Below are 19,569 nucleotides of genomic sequence, written 5' to 3' on the forward strand. Positions count from 1 at the left end.
CATGCTTTCAATGTGAAGATCTCTCGAAGATCCTTTTGGTGTCCAAATTTGAAACGAATTGGCCAAATATTAAGCTTATTATTACATTTTGTGCCATATGGCACTATCCTAGACCCACTAAATGTATTCCTGTCTTAAGAGTTTCTGAGGACACAACAAGTCTTCTGTTGGTTTTATAACGTCAGTAGGCAACTGAGGTATAATTGGTGTTGACATCATTGCACAGCAAAGGCATGAAATGTTCACAAAGTGAAAAAGGGACTTTTCTTTCACAGAGTGCTAATACCAGGAATTACAGCAAAATTTGGTCTGAAGATTGCCAAGAAATCTTATAAAAAAAAAAAGAAGAAAACATGCCAGGGACTTCCGTTCTTTGCGATAAAAATATCTGGCAAAGGCCTTCAACGTAACACATATTGGTAAATTTGTAATAACTAAACTTGATGTCAGTCATGTTGGGTTTCTAGGCCGCTGTTTTCTTATAATAATTGTTAGTCAAAGATATAACGGGAGTGAAACAATTTATAGGATAATCCATTTTATTTAAAGCTTAACATAGATATATATTTTGTGGTGGTCGACATTAAAACTGTACACTGACAATTTTTTTTTTAGCTTAAGACATCTGCCAAGGTCTTCGCTAAACATACCAGCAATATTAAACTTTAAGATTCCTCCATATGTACAATTAGACATTTAGTATTTTCAAAAATCTCAAGAGTGAAACCCAGGACTACTTCTAGATAGCGATTTTAGCTGCTTATCAGTGCTAACAGAGAACTCAGGCTAATAGCCATGGTTTTATGGAATCATCATCTCAACTACAATTCAGCCTTAAATGACTGTGGGTCTGAGTTTGTTTATGAAACCTGCCCAAAGGGTTTGAGGTTAGACATGCAACTCTGTCAATGTCCCTCTCTGCACTCCCACTCTCCACCCTCCCCCATTAAGTGCAAAATCATAAGCGTCTTGGAACCAATAAAACTGATTAGAATTAATATAAAAAATTCAATTTAAGGTCCTCAAAGAAAATGAAAAGGCTAACCTTTCAGTTTGCTCCATAAGTAATTGTATGAAAACAATTAAGGCAAATTTACAAGCAGAACATTATTTTGTCTTCTGTTTTGCCTTCTATTTTGAATGACGAGAACGACAAGGACCATACCTTGATTGGTTTAAATTTCTGTTTTTCTGATCATGAAGCTGCATGTTTTCCATATTCATCATATTTACTGTATCTCAAAAACCGGATGTAACAAGCTCAAAAAATTATACACATCACTTTCTAATGCTTTGTTTCAACCACTGAATGGCAAATATTCAAACATTTATATAGCATCCACAGTGTTTAAATAATTTATTTATGTTTTCTATAAACTTGCATGTGTTAAGAACAAAATATTATAATTTGCTTAGAATTATCCAACATCACACTCTACAAATGATAAATATTGCATCTGAAGTCACAACATCAAATTGATTTTTATTAGGAATAAATTTCATTCCTAAAAATCAACTGTGAAAATGAAATTTGCTGAGGAAAATCTAAAGTAACCTTATTTTCCAGTGAATGTACAAGCTTAACATAAACTATGAATAATAGGATTATCATTAATAATTAAGACATAGACTAAATATGAGTTATTTTATGAACGAAATAGCCCCGAACAAAAATACATAAAATTTAAAACCTAAGGAACAATGCTGTCTATCGACGCCTTTTTTAAGTTTAAAACATCTTTTTTCCTCCGAGGTTTTTCCAATCTCTTACAACTTTCACAATTAGCCAGATCATCAGGGGGTCGATGTAAAGTTTGATTTGGTAATGTTACGCAAATAACACAACTTCCACGTATAATAATTGTTCAGTATCGCATATCACGATTAAACACTCAAATCAATCGAGACCTGGTATTACATATCTGTTGCCGGCAATATCTATTACAAAGCATTCAATATTCCATAAGCTTAATCCGCAAATGTTATGAAGAACCGAAAACATGAATTCTCGAACCTCGAGCGAAGCAAGGTTAAGCTTATCTAAACTCGACTCAACTGCAGATGGTTTACGTTGTAAAATGTCACATTTCACTGCTAGCAATATCCCTACAAATATAATGTTCTTTGCTTAGGAAAAGTCTCTTATACTAATTCAATCTACTAAGTTGAGAAAAAAGTATGCTAGCATAATTTGCCATATTTTCAATTGAAATATTTGAAGTTCAGATTTCCCGCGCGCAATGCATCACCGAATGTGTGAGTGCCCATGTATTTTCTCTTAGTGTTTTCGCGTTATCTCTCTGGCTGGGAATAGAACTAGCATTCCCAATAACAGCATTTTCTTACCTTCTAGTAGCTGGAGAGTAGAAATATTCTCCTTGTTGGTTTTGACTGGGGTGAGGCCGACCTCAAACACAATGACTTCATGCATGGACTTCCGACTCGAGTTTGACAACGAGAAATCCCATGAACACCAGCGAACCACCTCGAGACGCCCACGCGTGGAGCACGCGTGGAAAATGCCCGTTAATATATTCACCTTTTCCAGACGTACTACAGTTGCCGTTAACGTTCACGAGATGATAAATAACCTTTCAAACGTGACCTTCCTTAAATAAAGCCCACAATATTTCTCCCACGCTGCGAGCTACCAAACTAGAAGAAAGTACAGTCCTGCATAAAATCGAGCGAAAGCACGCAACCGCCCCTCGTATGAACTTGACAATCAAACCTCTCACTAGAAACCTCCCGTACAAAAATAAACGCTTTATCGCTTTTGGAGCACAATACAAGACCGAGCTTGAAGGGCAAGGCTGAGTACAAAGAACGTGAAAGAAAAGAAAGAATCGATGGTCTTGATGTGTCATGATCATTATTCTCGTCTCAGGTCGTGTATCAAGCAAAAATAGACAGCTGTTCTATGGGCTACCTCTCCCTTTTCGATTCTGCGCTATAACCTCAACGAGTTCGACGTCCTCTTTGGAAGTTGCGGACCAAATTTTTCCCCGGCCTTTGATTTATAATATGACGCTAAATTAACCACACGTAGTACCCGTGAGACACAATAATCATTCCCGTAGATTTCTGATGGCAACTAAATATTTGCGTCAGATTCCGCTTAGTTTCATTTTCTCACGACAAGAAAACAATTGCTACCATCAGTTGCGGCCCACCTACAGCAGCCCCGATTTGATGGACAAATTACAGTCGAACCTCCACTAACGGCCACCTTTCTACAGGGGCCACTTGTTTTGTTCCCGGCGGACAGTGCCGGGGGGGTACTTTGGGAATTTCTGGGTGGGGATGTGCCGCTAGGACCCTGGAACCCTTAGCCTAGACCAGAGCTAGTTCAGCTGAATTTTGCTAACCTATACTAGAGTAAACTCCCCAAATCCTCCCATCTATTGACACTGTTGAGGCTGATTTGCGTCAATTTAAACTTGCCGATTTAATTTTGTTATAAATATTGACTGGCAATTCCTGGTTTCCTTACTCTAGATAAAATCTTCAACCAACCGGTCAGTTTTGTGAAAAATGATACCCTATTCTAGACCCAGACGCTCTGATTTATATACCCTATCCTAGAGTAAACTGCTTGAAAACCATACCCTTCACAGTGACACATACCTATATAGCCCATATATGGCATGGCAACCCCCCCCCCCCCCACGGGCGGACAGTCCATACATTCACCCTTATTCTAAACTTTCTACAACGGCCACCTCTCTACAACTTCATGCAGCGTCCCAATTGCCGAAAAATCCTCTCGCCAGCGGCCAGTTGATGAGCGACTGACGAACAGTGTATACAAAACCCCATTCTTTATTGGAAAAGGTCACGCTCAAAACTTGATCCATAGCACACGTCGTTTGTCTCCGTTTCTGTTTGGTTTCTGTTTTATCGATACATTTTGATTATGTAGCGTATTTACATGCTACACTTAGCATTTTTTGACTGAGATGAAATCGCTGATCTTTAACCCCACGAAAAAAAACCAATACCATAATACACCCCTGACTCCCCATAACGGCCACCTCTCGACAACGACACTTTCCTCTGTCCCTAAGGTGACCGTTATGTAGAAGTTCGACTGTAATAATTTCACTAAAACAGATCGACCTCGCACCGTGAGACTCCAAATTGGATGGCGGCTTGTTTTGGTCCACGATTCAAAACAATTCCAAGAGTGGCATTGCGCCGGACTTCAAATTAATAAGAAGTGCAGACTGTTAGAAACCGTTGAAAGCCAAATTATTGACTGGGCTTATTTTTTTCTTTAGCTCAGCCGTCCGGAGTCCTAAATTCTTGAAACTGATTGCCTAATCGCATGCGCTTCAGCAATCCGGATTTTCTCAGTACGGGCCGCTCAGAAGTTTCCATCTTTGGTAATTTTTCAAGCTTTTTGTTACAGCGTAAAACAACGTTAAATGTTAACATTCAACACTTTGGCAACTTTTCAAGCTTTTTTTGTGGCGTTTTGTGCCTGAAATGTCAAACGCACGCGAACGCGTACGCCAATCCGTTTTTTGAGTACGGCTCTCGGCCGCAATGTGTTTTACCACTGATGTGTTTGTTTGGCTGAAGGGAATAATCATCTTAATAATTTTAGATAAAATTCAGGAAAAAATTCGAAGAAAACCAGGATTGATCAGATCAGCGCTATGTACTGTGCTCAGCTTAATCAAACTCCCTAAAACCGATTAAACGGCAGTTTAAGCAGCAGTGGCAACAACGCCAAAGACAACGTCGATTAAAAAACGACTTAATAATATTGAACCTACAAATCTCGCGAGAATTTAGATCCATTCAACATGTCTATACTGTCAGAAATATGCAACGCAGCGTCTAAATTCTCGCGAGATTTGTAGGTTCAATATTGAGTCGTTTTTTAATCGACGTTGTCTTTGGCGTTGTTGCCATTGCTGCTTAAACTGCTTTTTGCTACCTGGACAGCGAGCGTCGAGCTGCACTTTATTTCGACCATCTGTTTGTTCGGTTGCCTAGCTTGTGTTTGGGCGTTTGTTTGCTTCGCACTCGTTTGTCCACAGGTAACCGAAGCGTAATATAAGACTAGTTTGTATGGAGAACTGTGGCTAAAATATAAGAGTTTGTATGGCCTATGGATTGCAGAGAGAGAAACTACAGGCCTTACATAGTGAGTTCAGCGAGAAATATTGTGAGTAAATGCTATTTTTGTGTGCAAATTTGACTCGTTTCCGAAGAGTATTTTGTCGTCAAACTGGCCAGAGTTTGTTATAACACCGTAGGACAAATCTTTCAAAATTCGTTCAAATCTCGTTTAAACTCTCCAGGATGAGAACAAATGACACATTGAATGTTCAAGAGCCTTTATTCGGTAAATTACCCATACATTAAACGAATTTAATGTCAACTCCTGATCTCCATGTAAACTCTTATATTTTAGCCACAGTTCTCCATATAAACTCTTATATTACGCTTGGGTTACCTGTTGTTTGTCTAGACATTTCTCTGCCGTTCATTCAGATTTTAGCTCGTCAAGGTTCGTACACAACTTGCACCACGCTAGGAGATTATCTCGCCTTATGACACCGCAAACCAATGGAACAACAGGACCTCCTAGCCTCAAAGACAATCGGATCTGGATTTCCCGGGAAAAGCAAGGCATTGCAACACGTTTTCTATCCCGCTGTCGCATTGAAGAGAAAGACACTAAAACGGGCAAAGTAGCCAAAGGAAAAAGAACAAATGCGCGATATAAACAATACCAAATAACATGAAATACGAGTTCCAGGATGGCCGTTTTCTCTTGGTAGTTTCGTCCATTTAAGAGATTATGACACCTTCCTGGTTTATTAACTTTATTTGAAAATACGTTTTTCTCTGAATAAGTCGGCTGCTTTTTGAGATTTTTAATACTTTTCTTTTGTAAACTTAAGATAAAATGACTGACTTAAATTTTGTTAAATAAAAGAAAAAACGATTTTTTGTGTGCCCTTGAAGATCGGAAGTAACCTTAAATAGCCGAGAAAGATCTGTGTCAAGGACCAGAAATTAACGTTTAGCTCGATAGCATGCAATGTTACATGATGTAGAGTATAACAGATAAGCGTTTTGTGATTTGAGTTCAGTTGACCTTGTAAACCAGTCGAAAGAAGTATCAAACCAGTCGAGTCTTAACCAGTTGAGAAGGGAGCCTCTGAGCCAATAAACCTGCCCGTGGACCTGTGAGTACTGATAATTTGTCCTGATTTACTTTTCCCTTTGTGAGATTCGTGGGGAATCGTAATTTCTAGAGGCCTGCGTTTTACTGATCAAGACCTCCTTGTCAAGACATTTTTGTGCCTTTTTTGTGGTTTGATAGCACAGGGAAAAGGCAGAAGATGTGGTACGTTCGTTCACGCAGTGTTACGCAATCCTAATCCAGTTTGGATCGAGAATTTTAGTTACGGATTTGTTCGCCGATTTGCCCCCCCCCCCCCCCCCCCCCACAGCAGGGGCAAATTACATCATGAGCGCATGCACGCAGTTTAACAAATTGAGTTGTCTGTTCAACCTCGTTCCCAGGGTCTTTACCCTGGCTAAAGACCCTGAGAACGAGGTTGTTGTCTGTTCAGTGACCTGGCCTTTGAATGGCAGCGAGGCTGGAGGTGATCTTGTTTTGATAAAGACCTGACTGCTTTTGTTGTGTAAATCAAGTTGTTCTTATGCTAACTAGTTGGCATTTACATGAGAAAAGCAGAGAGGTCTGTATCAAAGCAAGGTCACCTTCAGCCTCGCTTGCAGTCACAGGCCAGATAACTAAGCACACAACCGTAAAATAGCCTATTGTTCGCTCTCGCCCGTTGACGCATCGCATAAATTATAAATTCATGTGCCTGTCCGCATATTGACAATGAAAATTAGCCAATGAGCGCGCGGGAATTTCTGCAGTTTTCGTAAAACACGTATTCGTCGTATAGATTCGAAGTGTATATGATTTCTACCAAGCTAGATGTATTTTGACTCGCTAGCCATCGACAACAAGTAACTAAAGCCCGCGTTTTCAGAAAAGAATGTTTTGTTGCTCGGCGACGACAAATGGTCATGAGTTGTGGTAAGAAAACAAATTTTCCGTGTAGCTCGGCAAATGGCCATGATGATCCTCATATCTGTGGTCAGGAAATAAATTTTCCGATATGTAGCTCAGCAAATTCGTTGTGACCATAATTGGTTGTCCGGAAAACAAACTTTCCGTGTTGTGTAACTCGCCAAAAGTAATTCGCATAACGAAAAACAAAACCTTTGGCTCTTATATTCGTGCAATTTTCTACACTAATTATTATTATAATTTCAATCCGTGCGGTATTTTTGAGAAAATGACGTCATTTACTCCAGTTCTCAACCAAGACTTGGAACAGGGAAAATTAATGGCGGCCGTAAATTCTCGAAAATAAAGGTCCAAAAACCGTGAGTTCTAACGTTCGTAATAGATTGAAATTTCGCAAGATATCTAGGGGAAGACCCATTGTGTACGAAAATGTAAAAAAAAAATGGATATCGAGAATTTGATCATAGTGACACTTAAACCGCAAAGGTGGATTTCCACTGTCAAGTAAAAATTTACGTAAGTATAACGTGCGTAAAAAACGTACGTTCCTAATTTCCACCGTAGCGTAAAAACGTAACAGGACGCGCTTTTTTTTATGTGCGTTGAACGTACGTCAAGGCGCACGTAGACGGGAAATCACGAGGACTTATTCAAAGTAATGGCGGCAGCTGTAGACAAGCGTTTCATCTTCTCTTTCACCTACGACAAAGTCGAAAGAGAAGAGAAAATACCTCAAGAGATATTGGGTAAGAATGCATGGGCCCCTGGTAAGAGAGATCTTTCATAATCGCTTCCCAGAGGGTGAATACCATACTCTGGTAATAGAAAAAGCGTGAAAATGACCACGAGTCATTTTACAAATACTTTCGGATGACACCTGAAAGGTTTGACCATCTCCTTTATCTTGTGGTCCCATGTTTTCCAAGAAATTGTTGTACCGTGAACCCATCAGTCCTGGTGAACGTCTTTTCGTCGCTCTACGTTTATTCTCTACAAAGTATATCATTCAGCTACCGCCTTGGTCGCACAACTGGAACAAGGAAATTTTCGAACTTCCTCGATAACCACTGATTCTACGAGTCTCGAACCATTGGACAAAGTGCTGTCCGCAATAGTTGCCTTGGTTACGGCTTGATAATAGGAAAAAACACACAAAAGAATAACAATTAATTCGTTTTTGTGCCTGTGTCATAATATACGGCACACCCCTTAAGAATTGAGTGATCGAGCTCTCTGGTTCCTCTTCTCTTCTGTTATTTTAGTGACAAAATCGAGATTATACCGCGATGAACGATCAAGTAGAGGAAGACAAGGCGAAGGCGGCCGGAAAACTTGGCATTATGACTGGAGTAATAGCGTTAATCGAGCTGATATGTGGATTTATCTATCTCAACAAAGGTGGCCTTGACGGTTCTGGCCTGTGGTCTGGAGTTGGGGTAAATAATTATTGTTTTGCACTAATATTTTTTTCGTTGTCTACCGTTAGGTCTATAAATTAGTTTCCAGAGTTTTCTTTCTTCGTTTCATCTCAACAAGCGACTGATTATTTATGTTAGGTGGTGTTCAAGTGCACGTTTCTTTTAGTAATATCAGGATTCCGTATTTATATGCCGCTAAAGATTTCGTTTACGCTGACTTAGGATGTTGAAAATGTCACTTTGGATTCTCTTTTAATTACGAAACCAATTGCTTAAATGGTTTTCCACGACTTGAAAATAATGTTTGGTGGCCTCGTTGGACAAAGTTTTGCTTTCAAAAATTTTCAGTTTCTTTCGTGCCTTTCGCCTCAAAAAGCGGCAAAAAGTGTTCAGCAACACATTCCGCCCGCGCTGCGACCGTGGGGTTGCGCACGGACGGTTTCTGAAAATTTGTGTGCATAGATTTGAAACTATCTGCAGTGTCGCCGTTCTGGTGAAGATATTAAACGAGCCATTACTCATTTTTAAAGAAGACCACCTGGGAAGGAAGGTGAATAACAACTAATGACCGAAGATGCACTCGAAAAAAAAATCTGTACTGTTTTTCACTTGTATTGCTGTGTAATCATAAAGGCTAATGGTTGCACCAAAGGTACCTGCAAAAGTATCAAAAAAACAGCAAAAGAAGTTCATTATAATACACTGAAATCTATCGTTTGATTGAAATTTTCTGTCTCTACCCTTGTCTCATGTAACCACAGACCGTATAGTTCCAACTGAATATACAGCCAGGACAAATTAGTCAAGAGTTATATGTAATCGTTTAACAGAACGTTATAGCTAAAGGATGGCAATGATCCATGATTAAAATAAACACGAAGTAAATGAGAAAATATCAAGTGAAATTCCTTTTATGTGGCATGAACAAATTATTCGTTGATGTAACGTGACAGTTCTTGGTAGTTACGGTTGAAAAGACTGCTTACGGGTCCAAACACGACCCCCAAATTAACAATTTATATGCGACGCATTAGACTTGAAGCAATTTCCATTTTTAATGTAGTGCTCAAAACGAAGAATTATGTTTCTATGTCTTAATCATTCCAGTTTGATGTCAACCCAAGGATTTTTTTTTTCACACGAAACACTGTGTCATGGGTAGCTCGGCCGCGTTTGATTCTATAACTGAATCGTTCTTCCTAGCGTCACGTTCTTTCTCTCTTTCTTTTTTTCTTTTCATTTTGGCCTTGAATAGTCTCTAAACAGGCCTGGCGTGGGTACACAGTGCTTGACATGAAATGAGATCATAATTTATAAATCAGGCATGCCTGGGATGCGCTAACATATTTGTTTTCTTTTTCCTTCGCTTGCGCTTTTATTTTTGAGAGTACGGCTGCGTTATGCTTATATCGATCATGTCCTCTGGCCTTGACGAAAATGTTTAAACTTGGGCCGACGTGAAAACAAAATAGTGAGAACAAAACACAGAACATAACACGCACAAAAGGTAATAAGTTAAGTCGTATAAGTTCCCCGGAACCAGCTAATTATTCAGCAGACAGGTTCACTTGACTACGAGAACATTCCTTTGTTCCGCACGAGGAAAGAGTACTTTAACGTTCTGGTTGAAAGAATGGTCAGCATCCACTAATAATATTCACGTATGGGAAGAATTTGAGTCCACTTCAAGTTCAAACTGTGAAGACCAGACTGACGTTGTGTAAACAGTCCGGAATATCCCGATAAATTAGGACATCTGTGATGTCACGAAACTCACGTTTCAACCAATGAGAATGCGTGTTTTGAGTGGAGTGTTGTGTTTCACAACAAACCAAGAGATTCAAGATGGCTGACAAAGAGAGTCGCGAATACTTTCCAATGCCATGAATGCGGGCCTTCAGGAGGTATATATTTATCTCGAATTGAGTTAAATACTGTCCAGATTATAAAATAAAAGGAAAGTTTGTGTTCGCGTTCCATGTCACAGACAATTCTGACCAGATAACGATTATCCTCGGACCAAAGGAAACACCACAGAACGGCCCACAGAACGCAATGCGGGCCACGTTTGACGAGCTGCTGTTATCATTCTTTGGAAAGAGACCGTACAATCGGTAAGCATCTTTACTCTGCATTTTTCTAAGCACAGAAATGATCGATATGAGAATTGAGGCTTTCCTCTTATCTAGGGATTATCGGGCCGAAATCGACAGCACGCGCGTGTTCTTATATGCCAGCAAAGATAAATTGTAGATGTCCAAAATGTTATACGTTTTGGCTAAATCGAGGAAATGAAATCATCATTAAAACAGGATTTTCAATAACGCATACGAGTGAGAAATTCTTGTTCTTTTATACAAAATAAACTAAGCTAGAAAGAATGTATCCAAAATTTTAGTGTTTTCAGATGCAGGGATAGTCAAAAATTCTGTTAATATATTCTTTGTAAATCTGAAATTTCTCCATGTTGGTATTTATTTCAAATATTTCTTATATCTATTTGTTACTGTGCTAAAAGATATCATGTCTGATTTCCACATTTAAATTATGAAAACTTACATATAATTGCTGACTTTCACAAGTTATTTACCCAAAAATATTAAAATATAATTCCTGGACAGGTTGCCAAGGGAGCATTCACAATCCATCGACATGTCCCAAGGTTTTATTATATATTTATTTAAAGTATACAAAACAAATTCAATCTTGGAAGTGAAATCCATTTTATTTTATTCACTCTTTAGGTACTTTCGACCTTGAATTTGCCTCTTAGCAGAATGCAGGACCTGAAACAAATCACAACTGCTTAGAAGATTATTACATTGCTTACAGATGTCAATATTATTACAAATGTATTTTTCGTTTTAACATATGAATTTATTTTGAATGCAGTTACCACAGTAGTCTCACTAAATAAGAGATTGCCCTCAAGTGGTCTGATAACTCTTATGTTTTCTATTTTTTATTACATACTCTTAACCAAACTGATATGTTTCCTGTTCACAACCAATTAATGTTTTGCATTAGTTCCACAATTAGTAATGTTCAACACTCGACACTACATTCTAAACTCTCGTACATTTTCAGTCTTTGCGTTCATAAAAATTATTTTGCAAAAACATTACTTTCTGGTACATTCAAGCTTCATGGGGAGGTGAAAAGAATCATCATCTACTAGGAACAGCTGCAGTGTGTATAGTTTTTAAAAAATGCCAAAAAAAAAAAAAAAGAGTACAATGCCCCCTACAAACCTTAACTTACATGTTTGCATGGCCCTCAACGTCTGGTAAATGAGCACAAACAATCTCTCTACCCTTTGTGCCATTCCTTGGGATACTGATAGCATCCATTTACAGGGAATCACTGCACTACCCCTGGCCTGTCTGTTTCGCTGCCACTTCTGTGCTGTAGGTGGTTTTCAACAGGCTGTTGGCTCTCCAGTGATAAAACTGGGGTGCACATTCGGTGAATCCACGAAAACAAAGACCTCCCAAATTTGTTTAATTTCGTCCGCCTACTTAGCGACGTCTTATTTCCTCTCTTTTCCCTTTGTTTTTTTCCCCAAAAATTTGGCAAAGTGCCTCGAGCAGTCGAGTATGCTCTTCCATGTACTTAAGAGAGAGAAATTGAAAACAACTGTCATAAAAATGAAGAAACGATGCATTACTCAAGCCTTATAACAACAGCGGTTCAGGTACACATGTAACGCCTCAAATTCAAAGAGAGTTTACAAAATATCGACGTTGTTTACAACCGTGTAATTTGGTATGATGAAACTTTAACAACACTACAACCAGTAAAAAATATACGCAGCTCAATGAAAAATACGTGAATACTAGAAAATAACGCGTACACTTTACTAACCTTAATATTTGGCCCCAAAATCGCGTCTACATCGTCGCTTGACATCAAAAAAACTCAATGATTAGAAGACAGTCAACGTTCTCCCACTACCAAAATGGCCGCTTATTCTCCTTCTCAACGTTTGGTCGGAAAAAGTCCTGGATAATGCTGGCCAGACTCTCTGCGAGACTGGAAACAACATATTTTCTTCGCCCGCATAAAAGGTCCGCCATTTTCCCTGCAAACAATAGCTTTATGACGTCATGACTGTCCTAATTTATCGGGATATTGCGGACTGGTAAACTGCCCATAACCTTTTTTTTTTTTCTTAAATTTTTCCACGTTCGAAACTACTTTTTTTAAATGATAAGGTAAGGCAACCTCGTTCCCAGTCTCTCATCTCCCTCCCTCCCTGGACGGGAAGAAGAGAGAACTTGGAAACGAGGTTACAATAAGGACTGACGGAGTGCTCAGGACGTAGACTTTTAAATCAAGTGGAGACTTTTCAACATCCCTCACTATTGGGCTTTCCGCGATTGGATAGTTTTTTTTTGTCAAATGGCCGCAAGCTTCGTTGCCGAATAGAAAACTTCCTTTTGTGCCCCACAAAAGCGTAAACGCGAATGCTGATCAGTGATACAAAACGGATAGTGATAGTTAATCCACCGTTGCTTGGCGTATGCTCTTGGTGTTACAGCAACAACGGAGAAAAAACGCATAAATACACGTGTTTAAAGGAGTTACCTCACGGTTTGCGGGAAAGTCTTGAAAAGACTAGCCTTGATGAGTTTCAAGTCCTTGGCTTGTAATCCGCGTTAATCTTCTCCATCTTTAGCCATCCTTGTTCCTTTATGGTTTATTATTATTATCTCTTTGGTGTTTTTTCTATCTTAGTTCACTATTATTTTCAGGTTTCCTTTCATTTAAAGGTAATTTTGTACGTGGCCAAAATAACTCAAATTACCATGAGTGAGCTCCTTTAAGCTGTCTCCTTCTGTCACGCTGAAACACCTTGAGCTTAAAGCGTTAACTACCACTACCTATAATGCTTTTCGACATTGTCGCCTACACTTTTACGCTTTGGTACGGACAACCTTTCTCAAAACAGCTGTATTCTGTAGTTCGCTTCTTCATCTGGTTCCAAAATTCTTCTTTCTATCGCTATTGTTCTTGATCTCGTTGTTTAGCTACATGACTTTCTTAGCTCGTTGATATCAAGGGTGACAAATTACTCCGAAATTTCAGCGTTAATTTATAATTTCACATGCGCAGTTATAAAATTTCCATGGCAATGTTTGGCGCAAGATTTCTTGATACAATAAACAAGTCAAAAACCCACCCCATGATATTAATCAAATACTATAATACTCGTGAGTTAAGCAATAATTTCGCTCGCCACTTTTTGATTACTTATACTAATAAGCCAAATCAGAGATTCAAGAATTAATGCTGTGTGCATCCGTGTTCATGCCTAATTTATGCTTCTAGTGCTTTGGGGTTTTTTTTTGTAACAAAAGAAGAGAATTACTTGAAGAAGTGAGGCTTGAGGAAATATTTTCAACACAAAAATTAGCCGAAGTAGTATTACTTGACGATGACATCCTGACTATGTGTAGCAAAGTTGTTTGTTTAATTAATTTAGTTTCCTGTTAGTCAGTTGTTCTTGTTTTCTTGTCACTGAACGTATTTTGCCAGCTTAAGCTTATGCGCATAATTTTAGATTTGTTTATAATGCAGACTCTAACCAACACATTTACTTGACAATGACGTCCTGACGATGTCGAAAAGTCGTTTATTACTTTCGCCAATTTTTCTGTTGATTAGGGACAAAAACGCATACCTAATGCTCTAATTCTTGAAATTCCGATTTGGCTTTTTCATTTCAACAAACAGACGCCAATTTTCCACGAGGCGATAGCCGAGTGGATCCACCTTAGTTACTGGAAGGGGACTATGGATCCACAGACTACTTTGAAAATGCTATGACGTAAATGCATATCATTGTCAATATAACGGGACAGACGACAATATAACAGGACACACGCATGAAAAACTGACGTCAATTTGTTTTTACAATAACAAAAAGGTTGAAGGAACAAAATAAAATCAAAACGCGAGAAATTCGTATGTCTGTCGAAAATTTCTGCAGTTATTGTAAAAAACTCGATCGATTGTTAGTTTGCTCGTTAGTTTCTTAGCGTCTTCGTTCATAATTGTCTTAACTGATCTTACTGTTTCTTAGTCTAAGTTAACTCATTCTGAGCTCATAAGTCATTTGCTTAGTTCGTTGATTGTTACCCGTTCTTTAGTTGTTTGGCTGAGTAGTTCACTGATGTCCCTTCATCTTTCTTCCTGTAGCTGGCAGTTATTGCTGCCTTAGGAATCGTAACATGGCTGAAGAGAAACAAAACAGTGGTAGGTAGATACGAGTATATCCGAGAGATCGGGATAAACATTCTGAGTGGTGCGGGATGCGGGATTGAAAAAGCCTAAGTTGGACCCTCTGCAAAGACAGAACGCGAGAAGTCCGAGAATTCCTTGTTTAAAATCGGCATTCCAAGCCTAGATCCTCACAATCAGAGTGCCAACGCGTGCTCTTGATTGATTAGCAAAAAGATATCCAACCAAAAAAGCTAGTGTTATGAAGTAAAACTCTAGCTTGAATCTTACTTACTTACTTGAATGCTCGCTTACTCGAGTCGCCCAACCCTAGCGTTACTTTCAGCGGTCTTCTCGAGTCGCACACTCCTGAAAGGGCGTTTTATATCCGTAGGGAAATGCTATATAAACAATTCATGCCAGATCCATCCAGAAAGTAATATGTGACAGCTTTTTCCACTTCTTTAAAAAATGTCTGGATGGGTTCTGTCCTGAAGATTCTTAGTAATACCAACTGTGCATTTCGCACCCCTAAGCCATATGTCGGACGATGAGTATCTCAACCCCATGCTCCCTTGGCGTAATGTCACGTTCTGTCACGTTCTGTCACAGTAGTGTCACGCCGCTGTATGTGCGCGCGTGATCACGGGCTGCTCATCAGAATGGGAAGCAGGGAGGAGGGGGGGTGGGTGGGAGGTGGGGGTGGGGGTGGTGGAACAAGACCGGTCTGGAGAGCGCCTAATGTAAACTTACCATAAAGTTTTCATTTGCAGCTGGTCTTCTACTTGGTGATGTGCATTCTTTGGTTTATTGCCTCCATTATCCAAGCAATTATTGCCTCTATCGCATATGTGATCTGGAGGGTTGTCAGGGAGGTGGTGGAGACGAACTGTGATCAAATTGGGGATGTTTGTATATGTCATGACACAGATAATACCCCTATTACAGGTAAGAAAGCGGGATGTTCGTGTAGTTTAGGAATTCGAGTGGGGATGAATTAAGGGTAAGAGAGTTATAACCAGGGGAGCAGAACTCTCACATGAAAGGGACAGGAGTGCTCGTCGGAAATTTTGAAAAAACCCTCTAAGAGGTACCAAGATCCTGCTTGTGGGCGTGGCTTGAAATTTTTTTCATCCAAAGCGGTACCAATTCTAAAACATCACATTACCCTTAAAGGTACCGCAACACCTCCTGCTGTGGACCTTTTGAGGTTGAACATCCCCAGAGGTACCAAAACCGCTTTTTTAGCCCCTAAAAGGTACGACGAACACCCCCGTCCTTTATATATGGGGTCCCCTCCCCCCTGGGTAAAAAGTCATGGTTTGCATTACCCTCTAAGTGAGGGGAACCAGGAATGGGATTCCTAGAAGGCTATTGTGGGATGGCTACAGTCTCTAGTTCAATCACCACTACGAAGAAATAGATGAAACAAACGCCATGCCATTCACAGAAAACTCCATAAGTAACATTCGGTAATCATGCCACTGTCTTGAATTGAAACCAGAGGAATCAATTTGTATACAGTCGAAGGCCACCTATTAGACAGTCACCCCTTATTAGGCATTCAGTAATCAAGGTCCCGAAGAGGGCTTTTCTATTGTTTTTACCTCTATTAAGCGACGAGCCCTCTTTAAGCGGCCCCTATCTATATATTTCCCCGAGGATGGCCGTTTAATAGAGGTACTAGCTTGGGGTGCAGTGTGTTACTTATTCCATAACAACACCAGTTCTAATCTTCTAACACGCCTCTTGATCATATCTTTGTAGCGAAACTTATCCTGATTTAATTTCTGGGTATATTTTACTTGCTATTACTACTACATTATCCACACTGAAAACCCATGAATTAGTTACAAGCTATTGCTCAGTGACGTTTGCTTATTCATTATTTTATCCGTTCGCAGTGCACAACTGCGGTGACATTAAGACGATTGAGAGCATTTTCTTGTGCATTGTGCTCATGAGCACCTCCGCCGCCGTTTTGACGCTGTCTGGCTCCATCATTGGCTGTAAAGGAACTTGCTGCGCTCGACCAGCTGTAAGTCACGCAATTCTACTATTACTGTGTCACGTACTGCTCGAGATTCTATTATCGACTCGCGCTTGCATACCTCATGATTGCAAACTATGAGAGTTCAGGAGAGCCCAAAAACAACATCCTTGATCAACCTGATTGTACCCTGGTGACTGTCATCCATAAAAAGTATTTCAAGATATAACCGAGTAATAATTATTATCAGACTTTTGACTTCCCGGTATAATCATAGAGACGAGCATGGCCAAGCACCAATTACATTAAAGAATAACTTGACAAGATAGTACAACTCACAGAAACAGACGCCAGTCATCTCACCTTCACAGATGCAACTACGCCAAAATTCCTATAGTTGAGAAAACATATCCAAAAAGGATGGTTATTTTCTGCCGTCAGTCTGGAATTGAGGGCCGTGCAGTCGTGACAGAACTACGAACACAGACATTTTACAAGACTTATCCGCAAGCCGTCCTGGCATGGGAGGGGGGTGGGGGGGAGGGCGTAGAAGTCAACGAAGTTTTATAGACTTCTATACGGGGAGGCTCTTCCCGGAGGAACAAACCCTTACCCCTTTATATACCATTTTTGACAGAAAATGTAACCTTTTCAAGCAGGAATCTCGGATGAATGGTAACCGATTTCCGAAACAATGAGCGCCGAAGGCCCAAACTCGCGGTAGCTCCTCTATGAAACTCCTTTAAGTCCCTCTTTCCTGGGTTTCCGAGGCATTCTGAAAAATCTGATCGATTTCCGTAGAACATGGTACTGCTTTCACATACCCACAGGATACTTTTATCAACGCTAAAAAATGACCAAAAAGAAAACCCGAAAAGGTCCATTTCCAGGCAAAAAATTCTTTGTACCTCATAGACAATAATACATCTCTACAAGATATTTCGAAAGGCCATTTTAAATACCTTAATGACAGTTCTTCCTACCCTTTTCTATCCCTCAACGACTTCAACTCGTGAAAACCCTACCCTTTAATTTTAAATGCCTAGAGACTTAAAAAGGACCCCTTACGGGGAGAGCCGCCCCGTATAGTCCATTATAAGGAGTACCTGCCCCTCCCTCCCTGGGCACACATTTCCAACTGGCTTGCATTTTCCTTAGTAATTTCCCGGAGCTTTCCGTATTTCAAGGCTTTTAATATTGTTTTGATTTTCATTTCGGCAGCAACCTGACGTGGTGGTGGTACAACAAGGAGCGGGCTATCCTGTTGAGATGCAACAGACCACAATGTCTCAACAACAGGCCTATCCTGCCCAGCCATACCCGGGACAGCAGCCCGTTATGATGGCCGAGGGTGGCGAGGCTCCACCCGGTTATGATCAAGGTGGTTTACCACCGAAACAGTAGTAATCATCGAGTTTTTACATCACCGACAAAACGTTTTTATACGGTTCAATTACTTACGCACAACTTACACTACTTTCAATTCAATGCAATTACAGGTGCTACTTACAATAATACACTTTACATAACTTACTCCACAAAACAATACGATTTGGAGTGAGGGCATTTACAGAAAAGGTGATATAAATTCTCAGGTTCATCATTACAAAAAGTACATGCATCATTGATTCTAAATCCAATTTTGCATAGTTTGCTGTTAGTGTAGAGAATAGAATTAATTACTTTGCATTGGAAGGCCTTGACCTATGACTCCAGTGCAACTAAATGTGGTAACGAGAAGATTTCTCTAAATTGTTGGGTTGTGAAATTAAAATCACTCTTCAATTTGTGGATAATATCAGGAGGTTGAGTTTTGTTTTGAAACCAGCAGCGAGTAATAATCTTTTGATTTTTTGTCTTTAATATCGAATATTTTATTTTCAATTATAAGTGATGTAGATGTGATTGGTGTATCTAGGCTGATTTCTTTTAAATGTGAAGGTATAGAATGACGGAGGCCCGCCCATTGTAGAAAACTGCTTTTGTCGATTTTGTTCAAAAATAGTTATAGGAGTCTACTGTATTTAAGTTAAATAGAACATCGTGTATGTAAATGATTCCCGACTTAGAGTAATTTTTATAATAAACCGGCTTGTTGTCTATTCGAATCTCTTTATTATTCCAAACAATATTTTTCCAATCACTTTCTGAGGCAAAAGATTCGCGGAACTCCGACCACCATAACAAAAGTTCGTGGTAAAATTGAGAAGATATCATGTAATCAGAAACTTCATAATTACAATTTAGAAAGAACAGACCTCCTACGGGCTCTAACAGATGAAGTAAATACGTCTTCCATGGTGCATTTGAATCATTAAATAGTCGTTTTAGCCAGGCCAACCTTAAAGATTTCACCATGCTTTACAAATCTATCATTTTTAGACCGCCTTTCTCATAATTGTTTATTACTGACACGCGAGTTACTTTGTCTGTACCTTTCCATAAGAACTTGAATAACAATTGATCCAGTTTATTCACAATTTCCTTTGGTGTAGGAAGTAACGAAGATATGTAGACGAACTTTGGGATCAGAAAAGATTTAATTATCGTCACTTTGCCATAAATAGACAGGCCCCTAGACGACCAAATATTAATGAGTTTTTTAATATTATCTAGCCTTTCAATAAAGTTCTTTTCCTTTAGTAATTTCTGATCATAGGTGAAATATACACCCAGAGCTTTAATCGGGATTTTAGGCCACTTAATACCAAAATATTCTTCTTTACTTTCTTTTAAAGATCCTATCCACATACCCACAGTTTTTGAGCAATTGATCTTGAGACCAGAAATGTTTCGAAACCGGTCGAGTAGTTCAAATAAAACTTCGGCTGAGTTAGTATCTGCTAATATCGCCGTGGTGTCATCAGCAT

The 19,569-nt window shown here is 39.4% G+C and overlaps 2 protein-coding genes and 2 long non-coding RNA genes across 5 annotated transcripts in view; 2 read left to right on the top strand and 2 right to left on the bottom strand.

Moving 5' to 3' along the window:
* Nucleotides 1–2,471, bottom strand: part of LOC110051999 (septin-2-like) — an 18,295-nt gene extending 15,824 nt beyond the window's left edge. The window contains exon 1 of the mRNA XM_020758118.2: nucleotides 2,347–2,471. The gene's annotated coding sequence lies outside the window, so the exon portion shown is untranslated. The remainder of the gene's footprint in view (nucleotides 1–2,346) is intronic.
* Nucleotides 2,472–7,631: 5,160 nt separating this feature from the next.
* On the top strand, nucleotides 7,632–18,801 carry LOC110051946 (uncharacterized). The gene is made up of 5 exons (XM_089280023.1): nucleotides 7,632–8,505; nucleotides 14,689–14,745; nucleotides 15,483–15,657; nucleotides 16,614–16,747; nucleotides 17,921–18,801. The coding sequence occupies exons 1-5, from the start codon at nucleotides 8,356–8,358 to the stop codon at nucleotides 18,101–18,103; spliced, it is 699 nt and encodes a 232-aa protein (XP_089136149.1). The 5' UTR covers nucleotides 7,632–8,355; the 3' UTR covers nucleotides 18,104–18,801.
* LOC149096939 (uncharacterized) lies at nucleotides 8,517–11,472 on the top strand. The gene is made up of 2 exons (XR_016204266.1): nucleotides 8,517–10,601; nucleotides 11,232–11,472. It is a non-coding gene; the product is annotated as an uncharacterized LOC149096939 (long non-coding RNA).
* On the bottom strand, nucleotides 10,974–12,869 carry LOC149096940 (uncharacterized). 2 transcript variants are annotated; one of them, XR_016204268.1, is made up of 2 exons: nucleotides 11,749–12,869; nucleotides 10,974–11,273 (listed from the first exon to the last, which is right to left on the bottom strand). It is a non-coding gene; the product is annotated as an uncharacterized LOC149096940 (long non-coding RNA). The 2 variants fall into 2 exon arrangements; XR_016204267.1 differs by having other exon boundaries at nucleotides 11,194–11,273; nucleotides 11,739–12,869.
* Nucleotides 18,802–19,569: the final 768 nt, after the last annotated feature.

Source organism: Orbicella faveolata, unplaced genomic scaffold (assembly GCF_042242905.1).
Source record: "Orbicella faveolata isolate gen_17 unplaced genomic scaffold, um_ofav_v1 contig_47, whole genome shotgun sequence".
Lineage (NCBI taxonomy): Eukaryota > Metazoa > Cnidaria > Anthozoa > Scleractinia > Merulinidae > Orbicella > Orbicella faveolata.

Bases quoted from the DNA above. Each gene is read 5' to 3' on its own strand.
- LOC110051946 (XM_089280023.1), top strand. From the start codon at position 8,356: ATGAACGATCAAGTAGAGGAAGACAAGGCGAAGGCGGCCGGAAAACTT. The intron at 8,506-14,688 runs GTAAATAATTAT...TTCTTCCTGTAG, and splicing joins GCCTGTGGTCTGGAGTTGGG to CTGGCAGTTATTGCTGCCTT. The intron at 16,748-17,920 runs GTAAGTCACGCA...TCATTTCGGCAG, and splicing joins CTTGCTGCGCTCGACCAGCT to CAACCTGACGTGGTGGTGGT.